Source organism: Aquarana catesbeiana, linkage group LG07, assembly GCF_042186555.1.
Source record: "Aquarana catesbeiana isolate 2022-GZ linkage group LG07, ASM4218655v1, whole genome shotgun sequence".
NCBI classification, from domain to species: domain Eukaryota; kingdom Metazoa; phylum Chordata; class Amphibia; order Anura; family Ranidae; genus Aquarana; species Aquarana catesbeiana.
The window spans coordinates 199,624,941-199,644,412 of NC_133330.1; the positions used below are offsets into that span (position 1 = coordinate 199,624,941).

Below are 19,472 nucleotides of genomic sequence, written 5' to 3' on the forward strand. Positions count from 1 at the left end.
AGAGAGGGAAGTAAGAGAGATTGTTTTCTCACCTTGGGGTGCCCCCACCTCCCTTTCCATTAACAGTTCAGCAGGTGTAATATACATTTTTGCAAAGGGCTTTGAGATTTGGGCTGACCCTGTGGGGATGAGGCCCAAACCACTGGATACTTTTCACCTCTCGCCAGGTCAATTTCATAGGTGCTAATTCACTTTGTCTCCCCCTCCCCCTCATGTCATTTTCCTTCTGCTTTGTGACTCCCATCCTCTACTTTTCTTTTTGCACTTACAAACATATTTCTTCTTGTAAATCTACTACATTTTTTCTTAATAGCATTCTCCTTCTTGTGTCTAAAACCCATCTTCAACAATACAAATGATAAACTTTTATATATACGCGTGTATACCTTTTTTCTTAATGCTCCACCCTATATGCCTGTTTATTTTCTTTAAACTTTCTTTAATTGCACTTATATACTACATGTGGACTAGGTCTCAACCTTGAAAAGCAAGTTGAAGAAGCAGTCTACATCTACAGGAGATGGAGTATCTCGAGCTTTTCTCAGAGCCCAGGCCGCCCTTTTTGGTTCCTACAGGGATGCTCTCCGATACAAACCTGTAAGATATCTATTTTTACTTCTTGTCCTCTGTTCACTGTCTAAGCCTCTTTGTATTTATTGCAGCATGGTTTATTAGCTATCAAGGATTAAAAGACCACTGCACAAAACCTAATGAATTCTGAAACTTACTTACTGGGAATAAGCTACTAATAGTACTGTGTATGAAAAGGTACAAACACCTGTTCAGATATAGAGATATATGACTTACTTAAAAATTATGATTTTCTTTTTGTAAAAATGCGTTTACACTTGGCAAACACATGCGCTAGAAGAAAACGTTGCCTGTGTCTCTTTACTGGACTTTTATAAGTTTTATCCCACTGCTCACAATCACGCCTTATGTCTTAAAGACTAAGTTCACCTTCCTCCATCCATGATTCAAAACGTATCTATTGCTTCTGTCTTACATCCTTACAGACTTTGGGTTATGACACAGGAAGGAGTTGACCAGCTGATCACATTAGCACACACCCTGCATCATCCACCCACCCATTACTAACTGCACGTTTTTTAAATGAAATGCAATCAATCAGTGATCACCCTTCTCACTAAATACACAATTAGATTGCATAGTGTATGGCCATCTTTATACAAGTACATAGAAGGGAGTGGACAGAAACACTTAGCTGTCAAGCCCCTATCACATTTCTGCATTTCTACATGCTTTTTTTTTTTAGTGAGGTGGGGAGGTGTTTTGGAGCATTTCACTCATCAAACATAGGGCAGCCCATCCACCTGAATGGACTGCTCTACACGCAGCGATCACCCCAAAGACGCTTCAGAACGTTTTTTAGAGCCGAGCTTGGTGTGTTTTTTACTGCGATTTGGATCTGCCATCCAACTGCGATTTAGATCTGCCATCAATTATGTAGTGCAAGGGCCTGCCTGATTGGATACAGAGTGATTGACTAAATAGGTGTTTCCTCCCATTATATACATTTTTTAAATCAAAAGGAGATTGTACAATCAGATTGTATAGTGTATGGCCACCTTTATACACCTAAAATTACTAGTTGCACTTTCAGTGCCATTAATTGGTAACGGCACACCAAACACAGAAGCAAGCACACATTTTGCCATGTGAAAAAACGAGCGGCAAATGCTGCAAAAACGCACAGTAAAAAACACGCAACCCGCAAAACACCAACATGTCCCATAAGCCACATATAGCACAGCCCTTTTAAATCAACGGGCTGCCCTATACGTGTCACAGGAAAAACAGGCCACAAAACGTTCACTCCCACTATGCTAGATGTGAATGGGGCCTGGAAGTGAAATTGGTGCAGTAACATAAGAACAATGAGGAAATCCATTCACATCTGTGCATTTCCTTGCATTTCAGAAATTCGCTGCACCAAAAATTGCAGTAAAAAACGCACCAAGCTCCGCTCTAAAAAAAAAAATTCTGAAGCTTCTTTGAGGCGATTGCTGTGTGTGGGGCAGCACATTCAGGTGGAGGGGCTGCCCTATGTGTGATGAGTGAAAATGCTCCAAAACACCTCCCCCCCTCGCTAAAAAAAAACCACGTGGGAATGCGAGTTCCTGCTATGCAGAGATGTGATAGGGGCCTGACTGCTGAGTGTTTCTGTCCACTCCCCTCTCTGTACTTGTATAAGGATGGCCATACACTATGCAATCTGATTGTGTATTTAGTGAGAAGGCTGATCACTGATTGATTGCATTTCATTTAAAAAACGTGCAGCTAGGAATGGGTGGGTGGATGATTCAGGGTGTGTGCTAAGGAGGTCAACTGGTCAACTCCTTCCTGTGTCGTACGTTGTGTTGCTTTGATGCACATTTATCGCATGTACTGTTGTGTATTGCGCTGCAGTACCATTCAGCACACTAACACGCTACACAAATATACCTGCCTTGCCGTGCATGACAACCACTGCTGTGTGTTTTGGTGCAATGCATAGAAAAAATTAGGGCAAGTCCAGTATTGGCTTTGGTACACTGTGTTGGTAGTGTGTATGTGTGTATATATATATATATATATATATATATATATATATATATAATATATGAACTGGGCCAAAAAAATTTTTGTGATGACCTTGCCGAAGCATTTACATATTTGTTTTTGAATGTTACTAAAAAATGGTTTTACCTAAATCAATTAATGAAAAGGATGTGTTAACTGTTTGTTCCTGACCTGTCTACTCTGATCTGTTTAGGGGGAACCAATTACCTTTTCAGAGGAGAGCTTTGTAGCACACCGCTCCAGCACCATGAAGCAGTTTTTAGAAACAGCTGTCAACCTACAGCTCTTCAAACAGGTAGATGCTTAATCAGCCGTTACGATTTCCTGTATTCAAACACATACTTAACAGCATGACACAAAGTACAGGTTACAGATTATCTCCTCTGCAAAGGTTTTTACTGTAAAATATTTGCCTTTAATATTACATAAACATTCCTCACTATATGATACCACTGATAATTTCCACCACTATGTAATTTATGGGACACTGGGAATCTGCCTGTCAAAATATTAGGATCTCACCACTTGGTTCAAAGAAAACTTCTGTCTGTGCACTGTCCATGAACCTTGTACAGAATGCATGTACACTAATAAGTTTAGCTATATTAATCTGTGGGGATGTACAAGGGAGGAAACATTTTCTAATCGATGGTGAGGGACTGTACTACTTGATTTATCATGTAAAAATGTGTATAGCAGAGTCCTATTTGTAGTAACTGGAATATCATACAATATTCTGCTTTCGTCTTACAAATTAGTTTATTGATGGACGGATGGAGAAACTGAACTCGGGCCATGGCTTCTCTGACATATTTGAGGAAGAAATCACATCAGGTAAATTGAATTTATTATACTGTTTAGTTGGGAAACTTGCACTAGAAGTTTAACTTATCGTGATTTTTTTATTGCAGGAAATGCTCGGTCATACCAACAGTGGATGCACACCATGAAGGTACAGCATGGAAGTAATTTTAAAATAAACACTTAGCCCTTCACTTTACTTTAATCTTAACATAACACTTAAAATTATCCCTTAATGCATAAAGAATGACTAGAACCAGAAATCAATTTTAATGAAAATCAAAATTGATTTGTGGTTTTAGACTACTTTTATTAGTTACCCGTCAGGGGCTTCCGCTTATCTAGCAAATCAAATGGGTGAACCAATTTTACTGTTTTTCACATTACAGACTTGAAGATTTGGGAAAGGTCAATAAAACTTTAAGGCCTCATGCACGTAGGTGCTTTTGCACATACAGTGTGAAAAAATGGCATATTCTGACACCATGGAGGCACAGGTGCAGCATAAAGCCCGATGTCAACAGCCCTTGCAAAATCAATAACAGGCTAAAGTATAAGCCCAGTTTTTAAACTATATGGAAAAAGCATCCACATGCATGAAAAGTCAATATTAGCACACACAAGCACAACAAAGAAAATTAGTGCTTTATGCGGAAGTTAAAGCTTTGTTGAGTAAATAAGTAACATATATGTGTAAATTTAAAATCATTGCAAAGAATTCTACAATCGTAATCATAACCACAGCCTTTAAAGTGGTTGTTAAGCCACTCTCTCATCTTTATATCATCCCCACTGTCAGATAAAAAGCTGCATCCTAGTGCCTGTGCTTTATAAAAAAAAAAAAAAAAAGATTTCTACCTGTTTTGACAGCGTTTCCCAGTAATCACATGACTCCAGGCTCTTTGATTTCCCCTCTGATATCTCCAGTGGGCGGGGCCGAGATTCTCCTGCTGACATCAGCCGGGGAGGAAGGGAGGAGAGGAGAAGAGAGCCTGGAGTCATGTGATTACTGAAAGACAATGTTAAAACAGGTAGAAATCTTTATTTTTCTTTTTTTTATAAAGCACAGGCACTAGGACACAGCTTTTTATGTGACAGATGGGGTATACAGATCAGTTAGTTTTGAAGCCGTTGGGGAGAGGAGCAGATCAGCTATATTGAGAGCTGACAGCAGTGGCGGGACAAGGTATTCCAGTGCCCAGGGCGAAGATGCCAAAATGCGCTCCCCCCGGTCGCAGAGCAGGGGTCAGAGCTAGTAGAAGTACTTGCAGTACACAAAAACATATGTGATAATTGCAGAGTGCACCAGTATTACTATTTACATTTGAGGTTGGTCATCACAATAATCACAAAGCACACAGCCAATTAGAGTGCTTTGGTGACGGCTTAGTTCGCAGCCAATAATGAGTAACCTGGTTGCCCAGGGGTGATTTATGAAGATTGTAAATGGTGCTCTAAAACTAGGTGAAGCTGATCTTGGTCCTGCTTGAAAACCTCCTTTGATCTGCAGGCCGCAGCGCTGATCATTGTATTCTGGCAGTGGAGTAGTCCTGCTGTCAGAGTACAATAGCACAGAGGGGGGGCGTCCTCCATCCACCTTGTTTTGAGTGGATGCAGGAATCTGTTCAGCCTGCTGAAAAAAAAGAAATAGTGTGTACTAGGGTGGCACTGATACTGGTATCGTTGCTGATACTAAGCATTTGCAGGAGTACTTGTCATTGTGCAAATGCTCCAATATCTAAAACCAATACTTCCTGTGTGATTTGAGCTCATACAAAATGAATGGGCTCAAATCGTATAAAAAATAAAAGTGTAGCGCTATAAATCATGTATTGACCATTAGATTAATAATGGAGTAAATAACTTGTCACACAAACAAAAAAGGTTAATAATAATCCAAATGTGCCCAATAAGGGAGTAAGACATTTAACCTTATATAAATACACAAGTACACGATAAGTGACTCTGATATCTTAAAACCACAAAGAAGTGAGTACAAAATGTGAAAAAATAGTAAAAAAATTAAAGTGATGTGAAAGTGTGCCACACTATGGACACAAGAGATCCAATCATACAAAAGTCCAAAGGATGTCAACAGATATGAAGAAGGAGTCCAAAAATTAAAGAGGATGATCCCACAAATCCGGAGACATATTTATCAGACATCACTTGGAAGGAAGTTGGAATAATAAGTAAGCCACCACCAATAGTCATAAGGAGGCTTACCAGATGTTGATGACTTGGGAAGGCTTAAAGACTTTTAACCAGCTGACTGGGAAGGTGCACCTGCTTGAACAGCCACGATAACTTGCTGCAAACGTTCTCGGACAGCAGCTTGTAGGTAATACTCCAATAGGGAGCTCAGATCCGATATTCACAAACCATGCAAAGATAAATGAAACACTCGCATAGCATGATACCATATGTATAAAAAAGGATAAACTCACATGGTAGGTCCACCCCTCGGGTGGACAGGAATGTGGTGCAATTCCTGTCTGAATCACATGCGGTTTCCCACACCGCTCCTGTGTGAACCCTGGCTTGTCATAGTGACTTCAGCCTGGGTTCACACAGGAGTGGTGCGGGAAACCACATGTGATTCAGACCGGAATCGCACCACATTCCTGTTCAAATCACATGCGATTGTTTACAGTGCAATTTGAGGCCACTCATTTTGTATGAGCTCAAATCGCACCACAAAGGTATCGGCAATTGGTATCAGCGAGTACTTGAGCACAAGTATTGTTGGTACAAAACAGGTATTGGTGCAACCCTAGTATGTACCCAGCTTTAGACAATGTGTCAGGGTGTTTAATGGACTCAAAGACAAAGCTCCTGGGCAAACAAATCTGCATAGATGAGAATAAAGATAACAAGGAAAACATTTGTCATTGTTAGTACTCATGCACAAGAACACAAGACTGTAGGTATAGCATACACTATTCAATCTGATTGTACAATCTCTGCACAATCTCCTTTAGATTTACAAAAACGTTGTAATATATGGACAAACCTATACAATTAATTTAAGTAGTATCCAATCAGGCAGGCCTTTGGACTACATAGATGGTGGTATATCCAAAAGATATTGTACAATCAGAATGTATAATGCATGGTAAGCTGGAGGCTGGCCATAGATGGATGTTTTTTTTATTAGTCAGTATCTGAAAAAAAACTCAGTGGATTCCCCCAATCCACACAACTAAGGTGGATGAGGGAATCCTTTCCGCTGAGACATCTATGTCAGCGCTGCAGATTGAAGGAAACATTTCTTCTGGTTTGAGAGAAGTTGATCATTAAAGTGTTTGTACACCCTGTACAACTACTTTTACCTACAGGTAAGCCTATATTAAGGCCTACCTGTAGGTGCTTGAAATATCTCCTAAACCTCTACGGTTTAGGAGATATTTACAAAAAAGCTGAGTGCTGATGACTACGGCGCATGCGCCGATGTCTGCAGCGCATGCGCACTTTACAAACGGCACATAGTGCCCTTTCTACCAGGGTTCATGCCATTAGTGGCAGCTCCCGCGCGCATGCATGGGAGTGATGTCACGCGACTCCGGCCAGTCACAGAGCCGGAGTTTACGGCCCCGGAAGGAAGTGGGGTGAAGATGGACACTGCCTGCTAGTGGGGACAGCAGTGACATTGCAGGCTTCGGTTTCAGGTAAGTGACACATAATGAGCTACTATGCATAGTAACCCATTATGCTTTACCTTTGCAGGGAAATAAAGATGAAGTAAAACCCATCAGGGTTTACTTCCTCTTTAAATTGACTTCTCTTTAGCAAGAATGACTATAGAAGGAAGTTGAATTTCCATCCATCTATGACCAGGTTTAGTAGCTCCTGTTTCCTTATGCCTGGGGAGCTCACTAAGCCTCCATGTACATGAGTTCTTTACGGCCCATTCACATGTGGTGCAGACACGTGTGTCCTGTGCAGGGCTCTCTTTTATCAGCAAGGGGATGTATGGGCATTGTGTGCATCCCTGTGCCAGCGTCCTATTTATTTTATATTGGAACCCGCACATGCATGTCATATTAGGATACAAAAAAGTGTCCACTGCCCCCACCGATGACTGGTCTTTGTAGCAAGGAGCACTGGAATGGCAACGTATGTCAAACAAATATACAGGGATTGCCAAGCTCAAACTTACCAACCAGACAGCGACCAACCAAATTGACCTGTCTAACAACATGCGTTAAGAACAGGGGTTTGGTTGCACACATTTGCAAATACATGTGTAAGCTGCAGGCACCATGAAGGCACCCTGTTTCCTGCAGTCCCTAACTACTGAAAGTCTCCATCTTGGAAGCACATGCATTTATAATGGATAGGTAGGGGACAGGTGAGCCTGGAAGGAGCCACCCCTCCTTAAAGGTACAGGGTCACACTGAACACCCAGTACAGAGCACTATGGCAGCAGGGGCGTCAGTGCATTGCCTGACCAATATATTCTGGTCCAAAAAAGTGGCCACTTCCCCACCTATGACTGGTCTTTGTAGCAAGGAGCACTGCAATGGCAACGTATGTCAAACATACATTGGATTTTCCATATTAGGATACAGAGGCTGTGTCCATGCAGCCTCATGTTCCAGTACATATGAATGGGGTGCTGGCCTGGGGTTGCGCACAACACCTATGTACCCCATGGTGATAGAAGACAGCCCTGCATGGGAGATGCATGTTTGCACCCCTTGTGAATGGGCCCTTACTGAAAATATAATCTGAAAGAATAGTGGTCTACACAGCAATTAACAGTGATATGAAGCCTTGAAAGTATGTTACTGTTACCTGTTAGCTGAGTAGTTTGAAGCACCCTCAGCAACACAGAGACAGAGGAGAGAACAGCACTCAGTTTGGCTGTGCAGGTAGAGAGGAGGGCACAGGAGGGGAGGGGGTTATTATACAGAGGAGGAATAGGTTCTGAGTTCCACAGTGAGAGAAAAAGCAGGAGGGATAGAAATGACTGGAGAGGGGGTAGAGAAGCCGCTGTCCAGTAGAGGGAAAGTTGTATGCATGTAGACTGAGTCAGTAAGCACTGATAGCTGATGCCTTCCCAATCTCACCTGCCCCGCCTGCTCCACTCTACTGTTACTGAAGGACAGGACTAGTACAGTGCCCTGTGCAGGCAGGGGGCAGGTGTAGTGCTATGATCTACATGCAGGAACAAAGCCGCTCTCTGTCTGTGTTACATTCTGCAGCATATTCTGTCCTGGGAAGGGTTGTACCTGGGAAACTGTGCCCTCTTCTCACATGAAATCATCCCGCCCAAGGCAGATGCTCATCCCGCCCACCCCTAGTACCGGCCCTGGCTGACAGGCAGGGAGGGGGAGGAGGACAGAGGAGACACAAGAGAGCTGCAGATAGCAGCATATGACAGAGGCAGGTACATTGACAACGGTGTCAGGGCTCAGGAGCCCTGATATATCATGGTCAATGTACATGGAGAAGGTAGAACCTGGCAGGATCAGCCAGGTATTTCAGGTGATAGAGGGGGGCAAATGACACAACACAAGCTCTGTGCTGTATAACATGCTTTAAAGGAACAAGATCTTTATTTTTTTGGGGGGGGGTTAACAAACGCTTTAAGGCGCAAGACTCCTTTGACAAAAGCATTAATAGTTATATCTCCTATACAGTATACATATGTAAAATCTGAAATAAACCACTTTATTGAGAACCATACTATGTGCAGTGACGTTAGAAAACTGTAATGCATGAAAAACCTTCATATGTACATGGTTACTATTAGTATCCTTTTTACAGAAAGGAGGAGCACTGATTAATACAGCGGTGACTAAAGCTAGCCCAGTTATGAAGAATGCCTATATGTATGTAAGTATTTTTCAGCAACCATGAATTAACTGTACTGTTCTGCAATCAGCTATGTAAATTCAGGTCATTAGATAAGATGATACATTCATTGCACTGTATTTTTGCCTGAATTGCTAAATGCATTCATTTTAGTAGGCAGTTTTGATTGCATTTTGGCGTCAAAGGCATACCTACATTCTTGTAGCAAGACCTATATAGTCCTAGATGGTGAGAATATAAGACACTATGGGGGTTATTTACTACAGGCAAATACACATTGCACTTGGAAGTGCAGTCGCTGTAGATCCGAGGGGGACATGCAAGGAAAAAAAACAGCATTTTAGCTTGCACAAGATTGGATAATAAAATCAGCAGATCTACCCCTCAGATTTACAGCGACTGCATTTCCAAGTGCACTTTCAGTGCAATTTCAAGTGCACTTTGCACTTGTAGTTTGCACTTGTAGTGCAAAGTGGATTTGCCTTTCCTAAATAACCCCCTATGACCCCTAAGTCCAGCCTTGCATAATACAAGTCTGGGAAGGCTATCATTGTTTGTTCGCATTTGTATGGCAGCATGTTAGCTAACTTTGTCCAAGAAAAAAAGTCTAAGCAGAAGTACTTTGTCAATAGGCAGTGGGGGGGAGATTTTCCTTTAAGTCTTGATGATTACGCTTTTACCAGCCAAAGCATTTGTAATTTTGTACAACTAATCTTGTGGCACGTTTTCCACAATGTACAGCCAATCAGGTGACACATAACCAAATACCTGTAATTAAGACAGTTCATTGTCCTTGTTCAGAAATTCTGCTTTCTTTGTCCATTTTCTGTCTCAAGCCACCTCATTGAACAGTAAATCAGTATCCTCCGCTTTGTCCAATGAATATGGATTGACCTAGGAAGAAGTAAAACTGCTGTCAGAATACCTGAACCGTGCCTGCACCTGATTGGATGCAGGTGTTGCTCAGGCAACAAAGAGACTTTAATCACTTTAAACAAACTAGTACTAAAGGAAAAAGTTTTTAATATCTTGTATTGCCTATTCCCTTAAGCATAAAAATGTCTTGCAGTCTTTTGTGATAGTTGTGAATTAGGCCCTTTATTTTCTCATGTGGTAAAACTACCCATTCTTCTTGGTAAAAAGCTTTCAGGTACTGCAAATTCTTTGGTTGTCTACTGTAAATTTCATGTTTGAGATCTCCCCGGAACTGAGGTCAGGAGATTGTGATGGGCATTCCAGCACCCTCGCTTTTTTTGCCTTGGCCTTTGACGTGCCCTTTTGTTTTTGGATCATTGTTATGTTGCAAAGTCTAATGCCGTGTACACACGACCGGACTTTTCGACCAAACTGGTCCGACGGAACAAATCCGTCGGACATTTGGATCGTGTGTGGGCTTCATCGGACCTTTTCTGTCGAAAAATCTGTCGGACTTTAGAAATAGAACATGTTTCAAATCTTTCCGACGGACTCGAGTCCAATCGAAAAATCCGTTTGTGTGTATGCTAGTCCGACGGACAAAAAAGGACGCAAGGGCAACTATTGGCTACTGACTATGAACTTCCTTATTCTAGTCCGGTCGTACGTTCGAAACGATCGGACTTTGGTGTCATCGTGTGTAGGCAAGTCCATTTCGTCGGAACTTCGTCGAAAAGTCTTTCAGGGTTCAGTCCGACGAAAAGTCCGGTCGTGTGTATACGGCATAAGTGTTTTCCATGCAAAACTTGCAGATGATGAATGCAAGTTTTCCTCAAATAGTTGCTAATAATTACCGTATTTATCGGCGTATAACACGCACAGGCGTATAACACGCACATTCATTTTAAGAGGGAAGTTTCAGGAAAAAAAACTTACATTTTAAATAAGAAACTTTGAAGCAAAATAAGGGTCAGCGCCCATCTGCAGCCTCACCATTGCCATCAATGCAGCCTGATCAATGCCCATCTGCAGCCTCACCATTGCCATCAATGCAGCACCCTTACCATTACCATCAATGCAGCAGCCTCACCATTGCCATCAGGGCAGCCTGATCGATGCCCATCTGCAGCCTAGATGGGACAGGAAGGGGGCTGGACGAGCGCCGAGAGATTACATACAGTGAGAATCTCCTATGATAGACAGAACAGTGGTCCAATGGTGGCCCAGGAGACAGGACTTCATATTACAGAGGCCGCCAAGTAAACAGGAGATTCTCACTGTATCTAATCTTATGGCGCTCGTCCCGCCCCCTTCCCTGTCCCCTCCGAGGCAGCTAAAATTGAAGTATTGGCGTATAACACGCACACGCTATTTGCACCCGATTTTCATGGTGAAAAAGTGAGTGTTATACGCCAATAAATACAGTACTTATCGTGTCAACAACTTTGACTGAATTCCCTGTGCCACTGTATCTCAATCACTTTGAAAATAGCAGAGATCCATCTCCATGCTTTGTGGTAGAGATGGTGTTCTTGTCTTCATAGGCCTTGTTGACTCCACTCCAGACATCGGGGGTTGATTTAGTAAAGGCAATTAGACTGTTTATTTGCAAGGGAATTTTCCCCAAGGCTTAGTGAATGAGGTGAAACTCTTCTGACTTCCATTATTCAATCACGTGCAAACAAAAATATTGTTTTTTTTTGTACAAATCTAAGACTAAGAATTATTATAAAATACCCCCTGTAGCGCACTCTAGTCACACTAGTGAATTAAACCATAGATAAGATATATAATGTAGCAGCGCTCAAGTCCATAGGTATAAATGTGAATGATGTCAAAAATAGTATATTTATATATATCTACCCACACAAATGTGTGTGTATAGTAATCTATAAAAAGGATAGAAAATAAATAAAAACAATGATCAATAATCACATGAAGATAGTCCAATGCTAAAAAGTCTATGGTATATGGATCATCCATGATGTAGATGGATGTGGGAGCCAGAGGGATCTATGCAGACACAATACCAAGGGCAGCTTCCTGTTGAGTGAAGTCAGCTCTCCATATAGTCATAAAAAATTCAAAGAGAAAGCGCCTCTTAAGTATCAGTGTTTTATTCAATTATTAAAAGCATACATGAGCACTTACATTTGGGCTGATGAATAACAGCTTCCATAGAGAACAAGACCCGGTATTGTCAAAAATCCAAGTGTGTAGGGCTAGATGGATGCCGGGCGGATGGCCGCGGACCTCCACTCGGCGACACCGGCTGTGTGTGCGGTAAGGTGGAGAAATCACTTCCGCGTTCCAACAGGGTCACATGGGTGATGACGTCACTAGGGTAGTTCAAATTCACAGGGATCCACTACACGTTTCTGGGCATGCGCGAAGCTCACAACGGGCATGCACGCTCCTTTATCAAGTGTGTATGGGACGGCAACCAAGGAAGCTTAAATAGTTCTATGTAAGAGACAGATACCGATCTGAACCAATTAAAGAGAGGGGGGGGGCGTATCTGGGAGAATTGGATAACGATAGGAGGGATAAATTCTCTATGGATTACAAATTGTAATATACTTATAAAGATGGTAAACTAATAAGACTAATGGAATTTATCAAAAAACATGAAAATATAAAAATGAGAAGATTGGAAATAAATGAATAAATACAAGATATATTAATAAAAATAATAAAGAAAAATACTGGGAGAAAAATACATGATAATAATAATAAATAATGAGTGATAAATGTAGGAATATTATATTCTATAAAAATAATAAAGAAAAATAATAAAAATACTGGTAGAAAAATACATGATAATAATAATAAATAATGGGTAGTAAACGTGGAAATGTTATGTTAAATAATATATGTTACTCAAAAAAGTAAATACAGGTATGTCCCATATGACATACCTGTATTCACTTTTTTGAGTAACATATATTATTTAACATAACATTTCCACGTTTACTACCCATTATTTATTATTATTATCATGTATTTTTCTACCAGTATTTTTATTATTTTTTATAGACTATAATATTCCTATGTTTATCACTCATTATTTATTACTATTATCATGTATTTTTCTCCCAGTTTTTTTCTTTATTATTTTTATTAATATTCAATATATCTTGTATTTATTCATTTATTTCCAATCTTCTCATTTTTATATTTTCATGTTTTTTGATAAATTCCATTAGTCTTATTAGTTTACCATCTTTATAAGTATATTACAATTTGTAATCCATAGAGAATGTATCCCTCCTATCGTTATCCAATTCTCCCAGATACGCCCCCCCCCTCTCTTTAATTGGTTCAGATCGGTATCTGTCTCTTACATAGAACTAAGATAAAAAATAAGAAGAAAGCTGCTGCGCCAACCAAACAAACAAATATAAGTAAATGTAAAAAATGAAAAATGTAGTGGAAAAAGTAAGCAGCCAACACCACCAATTAGACAAATTGTGACAATGAATATGAAAACAAAAAGTGTAGCGCTATAATGTTTCGGTCAGCAGCATTGGAATATGCTGAGTGACCAACAGTGTATATCAGAGATTAGATTATATTAGACCACAAATAAAAGAACAATGAACCAGTGGGAAATCTAATATTCCAAAGAAAACCACTATTATCATGTCCTTTGTGAGAAAAACGATGTGAATCAAAGTGTGCGTCACACAAGTTAAACCCAAATCCTTATAACAAAACACAGGCATATAGGGGTGGGGATGAGTGGTAAGTCCCTGAGGTGAGGACAGTTCATTTAGTCAGACGGAGACCTCTTGGAGCATGGACATATATCCAATAACAATGTTGTTATTAGTGGACTCCTCCAATGATCAGCCCAGTGCAAAAATAACGTAAAATGCCCTTACCGGACGCGGTGGACTCACAGGCCATATAGCGGTGAGTCATACGAGCTTGAACCGTGTGACACGGTAGGGTTATAGCTGGTCTGCAATTGAATGATCTTGAGAAGTACTCCAATCATGAACAGTCTCCCGATTCATCCTCCAGCACTCACTTGGGTCTCAAGTAGTTTGAGATAGGGGAAATAGAAGAAACAAGGCTCCACATAGTGTAAATTCCGGTTGGTTAGGAAATTTATTGTATAAAAAATTCCAGCGAAAAGTTCCAGATAAAAACAAACTTCATAAAAACATAAAAAATTGTATTTAGCGCAGTAGACAGATGGTTTAAGGTAGCGTCCTACACCCGACGCGTTTCGTCTGAAAAGACATCAACTGGGGTACAGCTAACCTCTCATCTGCTGCGCTATTTATTAAAAAGTGCTTAAATTTGCATCGGGGACACCTGTGCGGCGTGACTTCCGGGTTTGCGTCATGTGACGATGTTCTAAATCAGCTGACTCTCTATCTGGCCTATCAAGAGATGGATTCCAGATCCAAACCAAGCCTCGGTTTGGATCTCGTATATAACCAATTCTAGTTGGGCGGTGGGGACATGTGATCCTCACGTCCAAGCGTCACATCATGGTGACGCGGAGCCCAATCTATTCATCTTACTTAGCTAGCTGTTTGTGGACGTGTGCGTCACCGCGTATCTGCGCGGCGACGTCACGTATCCACCAAACCCTCTCATTTTTCAGAGCAATGTATATAGCGAGGAACAACACTCATCGCACAGGCGCAGCAGCTTGAAACCAAAGGTCCTTCCCACCTAAGGTTATCAAGGCGTGGTGTTGTGAACAGGCACCAATCAAAAAACCCTTCTTCACTCCATTGGCCGCTCATATTATTCTCTGTGTGTACTAGGATCGTCGGACATAGATCCGATAGGCTGTGTGACATCCAGAGAAAATAAAATCACTGGGGCATAGAGATAGTGTGGGTGCACAGACTGTTGGAATCATCGAGGGGAACTTTCAACGTAGAGCTATGGTAGTCATGACACACATGTTCCCCCATATTTACAACTATTAATCCTAAGCAAAAAAATACAATCACACAACTATATATAATAAAAACATATATGTAAAATATGTATATAGGCGTATCTAAAAAGGTGTATGATTACAGAAATTGAAATCTACCTCATGTATTGGCCATAACAGCAAAAACCATCTAGCAGGAACGTATATCTAAGGAAGGGGACATATATACTTCATTTCTGACGCCCTAAACTAGATCTTAAATATTTCCTGATAGGGTGTGAACAAAAAAGAGGGAACATGAAAGAGGAACAAATAGAAACAACAACAAAAAAAAAAAAAAAAAAAAAAAAAAAAAAATCGAATGGACATAACCAAGAGGAATGGCTATTATAAGTATTATGGAATCAGTGTAGTAGGAGTAACTAAATCTAATACAAAATAAAATACCGACAGTCAACCAAAAAATAGGGAAATAGAAATGTCCAAATAGGGGGATGGGGAGAGGGACATAATGAGGGTCTTAAGACTGATTAATAAACGCATTGATATCCCACTCGATGTTTAAACCATGGGGTACATAACATTTGATTTGGTGTATCCACCAGGTTTCAAGTCTAGAGACTCCCCTTATGCTGGATTCTCCTCTCCAATGTGGAATAAACCGGTCTATAACCTGGAAAGTGGTCCCTACTGGGTTGCGGTCGTGATGTAATGCATAGTGTTTGGAAACACTATGATTAGTTTTACCTTTTTTAATTGCTGTAATGTGTTCTTTCACCCTAGTGGTGAAATTACGTATTGTCCGACCAATATATTGCTTTTTACATGGACATGTAATGAGATATACAATATATGGAGTTTTACATGTAGCAAATTGTTTCATTTTGTATTCTTTACCTGTAGTAGTGGAATTGAATGTTTCCATTTTACGTGCTTGGCAAACATTCCATTTACAAACTGTGCATCTTCTACAAGGATAAAATCCGTTCATATTGTGAAAGAATGATATCTTGTTTGGAGGATCTATCACATTCGGTGCGATTTGTCCTTTAATTGATGGAGCACCCCTAAAAATAGTAGCAGCCTGTTCAGGTAGTACAGGGCCCAAAATGGTATCACTCTTCAATATTTTCCAGTGTTTTTTAATGATGTCTCTAACCTGTTTGTGTTGAGTGGAAAAGTTCGTCAGAAAAGACCATTTATGCTTGGAATCTCCATGTTTTTTGGGTCTTCCTGATTGAGCCGTCAATAAAGAGGCCCGATCCATTAGGGCTACCTGTTGTATTTCCTTAGAGATAAGGGAATTGTCATATCCCTTTTCACAGAAGCGTGTTTTTAAGACCTCCGCTTGTAAGAAATAGTCAGAGAGATGGGAGCAATTTCTCCTTATTCTCACGAGCTGGCTTTTCGGAATGGATTTAAGCCATACCTCGTGATGACAGCTATCGGTCGGAATATATCCATTCCGATCCGTAGCCTTGAAATATGTTTTGGTTTCCAGATGACCGTTATTGGATATGATCTCTAAATCCAAAAAATGGATTTTGGACAGACTGGCTTCATATGTCAAATGAATCCCTCTCTGGTTTGCATTCAAGGTGGTAATGAATGCATCCAAAGAATCCATACCGCCCCTCCATAGGAGGAGGATGTCGTCTATGTACCTCACCCACAGAGCTAACTCTGGGGGGTTTAAGGCATAGACGACATCCTCCTCCCATTTGGCCATGAAAATGTTCGCCAGGCTGGGGGCAAATTTTGCCCCCATGGCTACTCCCTTTGTTTGTAGAAAAAATTGGTCATTATACCAGAAATAGTTGGCACTTGTGGCAAATTTGAGTAGATCCATAATGAATTTTTTTTGTGTTCGGGGGATATTACCCTCTCTCAAAAGGAAAAACTCCACCGCTTCTAGGCCCTGATTTTGGGGTATACATGTATATAAGGACGTAACGTCCGCAGTGGCTAGTATTAAATTCCTAGTGTCTGTAACTTGCTGTAATTTCATGATGGTATCTCTTGTATCCTTCAGAAAGGAAGGAACAGCTTGGACTATCGGTTGGAGGAAAAAATCGATATATTTCCCTACCCGAGAAGTTATAGAATTAATGCCACTGATAATTGGGCGTCCTGGCGGGTTTATCGCATTTTTATGCACTTTCGGCAGATAGTACATAATGGGGATGCGTGGTGCCACTGGTACTAAGAAATGTTTTTCTTTTTTATTCAGAATACCAAGTTGTGACCCAGTATCTACCAAGTCTATTAGTATCTTTTTGTATTCCGAAGTTGGATTTTTTTGAAGGCGGCGGTAAGTCTCGGAATCACTGAGGATCCTAATCATCTCACTGTGGTAGTCACTTTTGTCTAAAATGACCACCCCTCCTCCCTTATCCGCAGAACGGATGATAAGGTCCTTCCTTTCACATAGGGATTTCAATCCTATTTTGAACTTTGGATCATTGTATATCTTTTTAGGGGGAAGGTCTTCAAGGTCCTTCAGGACTAGGTCCCTGAATACCTTAATTGGAGGTGCTATAGGGGCTGGAGGGTTGAATAGAGACGGATTGCTCAGTCCTGAATGCACAGTGTGGGTAGTGATCTGTGGACCAAGGGGTCTACTTGAATTTGACATGATGTATCTTTGGATGTTTAATTTACGCACATACTTCTGTACATCAATAAAAGCAGAAAATTTATTCAATCTTTTGGGGGGGGCGAACTTTAGACCTTTATCTAAAACAATCCTCTCGGCTTCTGAAAAAGTTGTTTTACTCAGATTGAAGATACCTTTATTTTCTATACCCGCTTTCTTTTTACGGGCACGCCTCCCCCCTCTGGTGCCCCGTTTTGGTTTCCATAGTGTGGGGGGTTTTCGTTCAGCTTGTGAAAACCCTCCATCCTTGGAGCCCTAGGGAACCGTTGATTATAATTATATGGAGACCTTTCTGGGTAGTCATTATCCCTAGTTCTATAGGAATATTGAGAATTATAATCTTTGTTTTGTTCTTCTCTTAGAGGGGAGAACCTATTATAGGTCCGAAGGGGTGTCCTTTGAGGGTATGGTTCATAGTGGTAATAGTCATCACGTCCCCTATGTCCACCCTGTGCTGAGGGATCACGAGGACCTTGTTCATAGTATGAAGCACGATCATCATTCTTCCTACTCCTGCCCCTACCTCTTTTACCTCTACCCCTATGCTGAGGAGCTGGACTCCTATATTGGTACTTAGGTGTGTGGGGGTCAGATGGATATTGGGCCCTGTGATCTTCCCCTTTAAATGGGGGGAAGGCCACCGGTGCTTCTAAAGACCTTGCATTGGATGAGGTTGTCACCTCCATCCCATTTTGTTCTGTAGACCCAACGGTCTGTTCCTTATTTTGCCAATTGAATACATTCCCTGTTTTGTAGTCATTCATATCCCTACTATACTTTTTCTGTTTTTTAATTTTTTGTTCCCGTTCCTCTTTTTCTAGATGGTTCTTTAAATTTGTAGATAGATTAATATATTCTGCTGTAGATTTATGTGGAAGTAATTTGTCTCTGATTTCTTTAATCTCCTTGTCTAATACACTTCTCCTTGCCCGTTTCCTGTCCATAAGGAAACTCAGCAATGAGATCCCTGCCTCATTAAAGTAATGAAACCAAGTTTCAGTATCTGTATCACCTTGCTGTGGATGGATAGTCCATCTCAGCCCTCTTGGGACCATCCGGTCTTTAGAGTACTGTTCTAAGAATGCGATATCCCATTCTAAATGGATTTCTGAAACCATTAGGTTTTTCAGCCTTAGGAAGAGGCCTCCCATTTCAGAATCTGTGTTTAAAATTGAAAAAACACCCTCTATGTTGAAAGTGCGACTAGTGCGATATTCAAATACGTCCATATCTTTGAGTGGTATGGACAATGAAAGGACGGAAGGCTGCAGCAGTAGTGTCAAAAATAGCACAAAGATAAAAAATAAGAAGAAAGCTGCTGCGCCAACCAAACAAACAAATATAAGTAAATGTAAAAAATGAAAAATGTAGTGGAAAAAGTAAGCAGCCAACACCACCAATTAGACAAATTGTGACAATGAATATGAAAACAAAAAGTGTAGCGCTATAATGTTTCGGTCAGCAGCATTGGAATATGCTGAGTGACCAACAGTGTATATCAGAGATTAGATTATATTAGACCACAAATAAAAGAACAATGAACCAGTGGGAAATCTAATATTCCAAAGAAAACCACTATTATCATGTCCTTTGTGAGAAAAACGATGTGAATCAAAGTGTGCGTCACACAAGTTAAACCCAAATCCTTATAACAAAACACAGGCATATAGGGGTGGGGATGAGTGGTAAGTCCCTGAGGTGAGGACACTGATTCCATAATACTTATAATAGCCATTCCTCTTGGTTATGTCCATTCGATTTTTTTTTTTTTTTTTTTTTTTTTTTTTTTTTTTT

General features: G+C 40.6%; 1 protein-coding gene across 6 annotated transcripts in view; it reads left to right on the forward strand.

Moving 5' to 3' along the window:
• Nucleotides 1-19,472, forward strand: part of DENND1B (DENN domain containing 1B) — a 422,418-nt gene that overhangs the window by 348,974 nt on the left and 53,972 nt on the right. For all 6 annotated transcript variants that reach the window (XR_012235321.1, XM_073592973.1, XM_073592974.1 and 3 more), the window contains 5 exons: nucleotides 472-597; nucleotides 2,777-2,878; nucleotides 3,342-3,417; nucleotides 3,495-3,535; nucleotides 9,157-9,225. Coding sequence is in view for 5 of the 6 variants with exons in the window: in XM_073592973.1 (XP_073449074.1) it covers nucleotides 472-597; nucleotides 2,777-2,878; nucleotides 3,342-3,417; nucleotides 3,495-3,535; nucleotides 9,157-9,225 (414 nt within the window). In the remaining variant the exon portion in view is untranslated. The remainder of the gene's footprint in view (nucleotides 1-471; nucleotides 598-2,776; nucleotides 2,879-3,341; nucleotides 3,418-3,494; nucleotides 3,536-9,156; nucleotides 9,226-19,472) is intronic.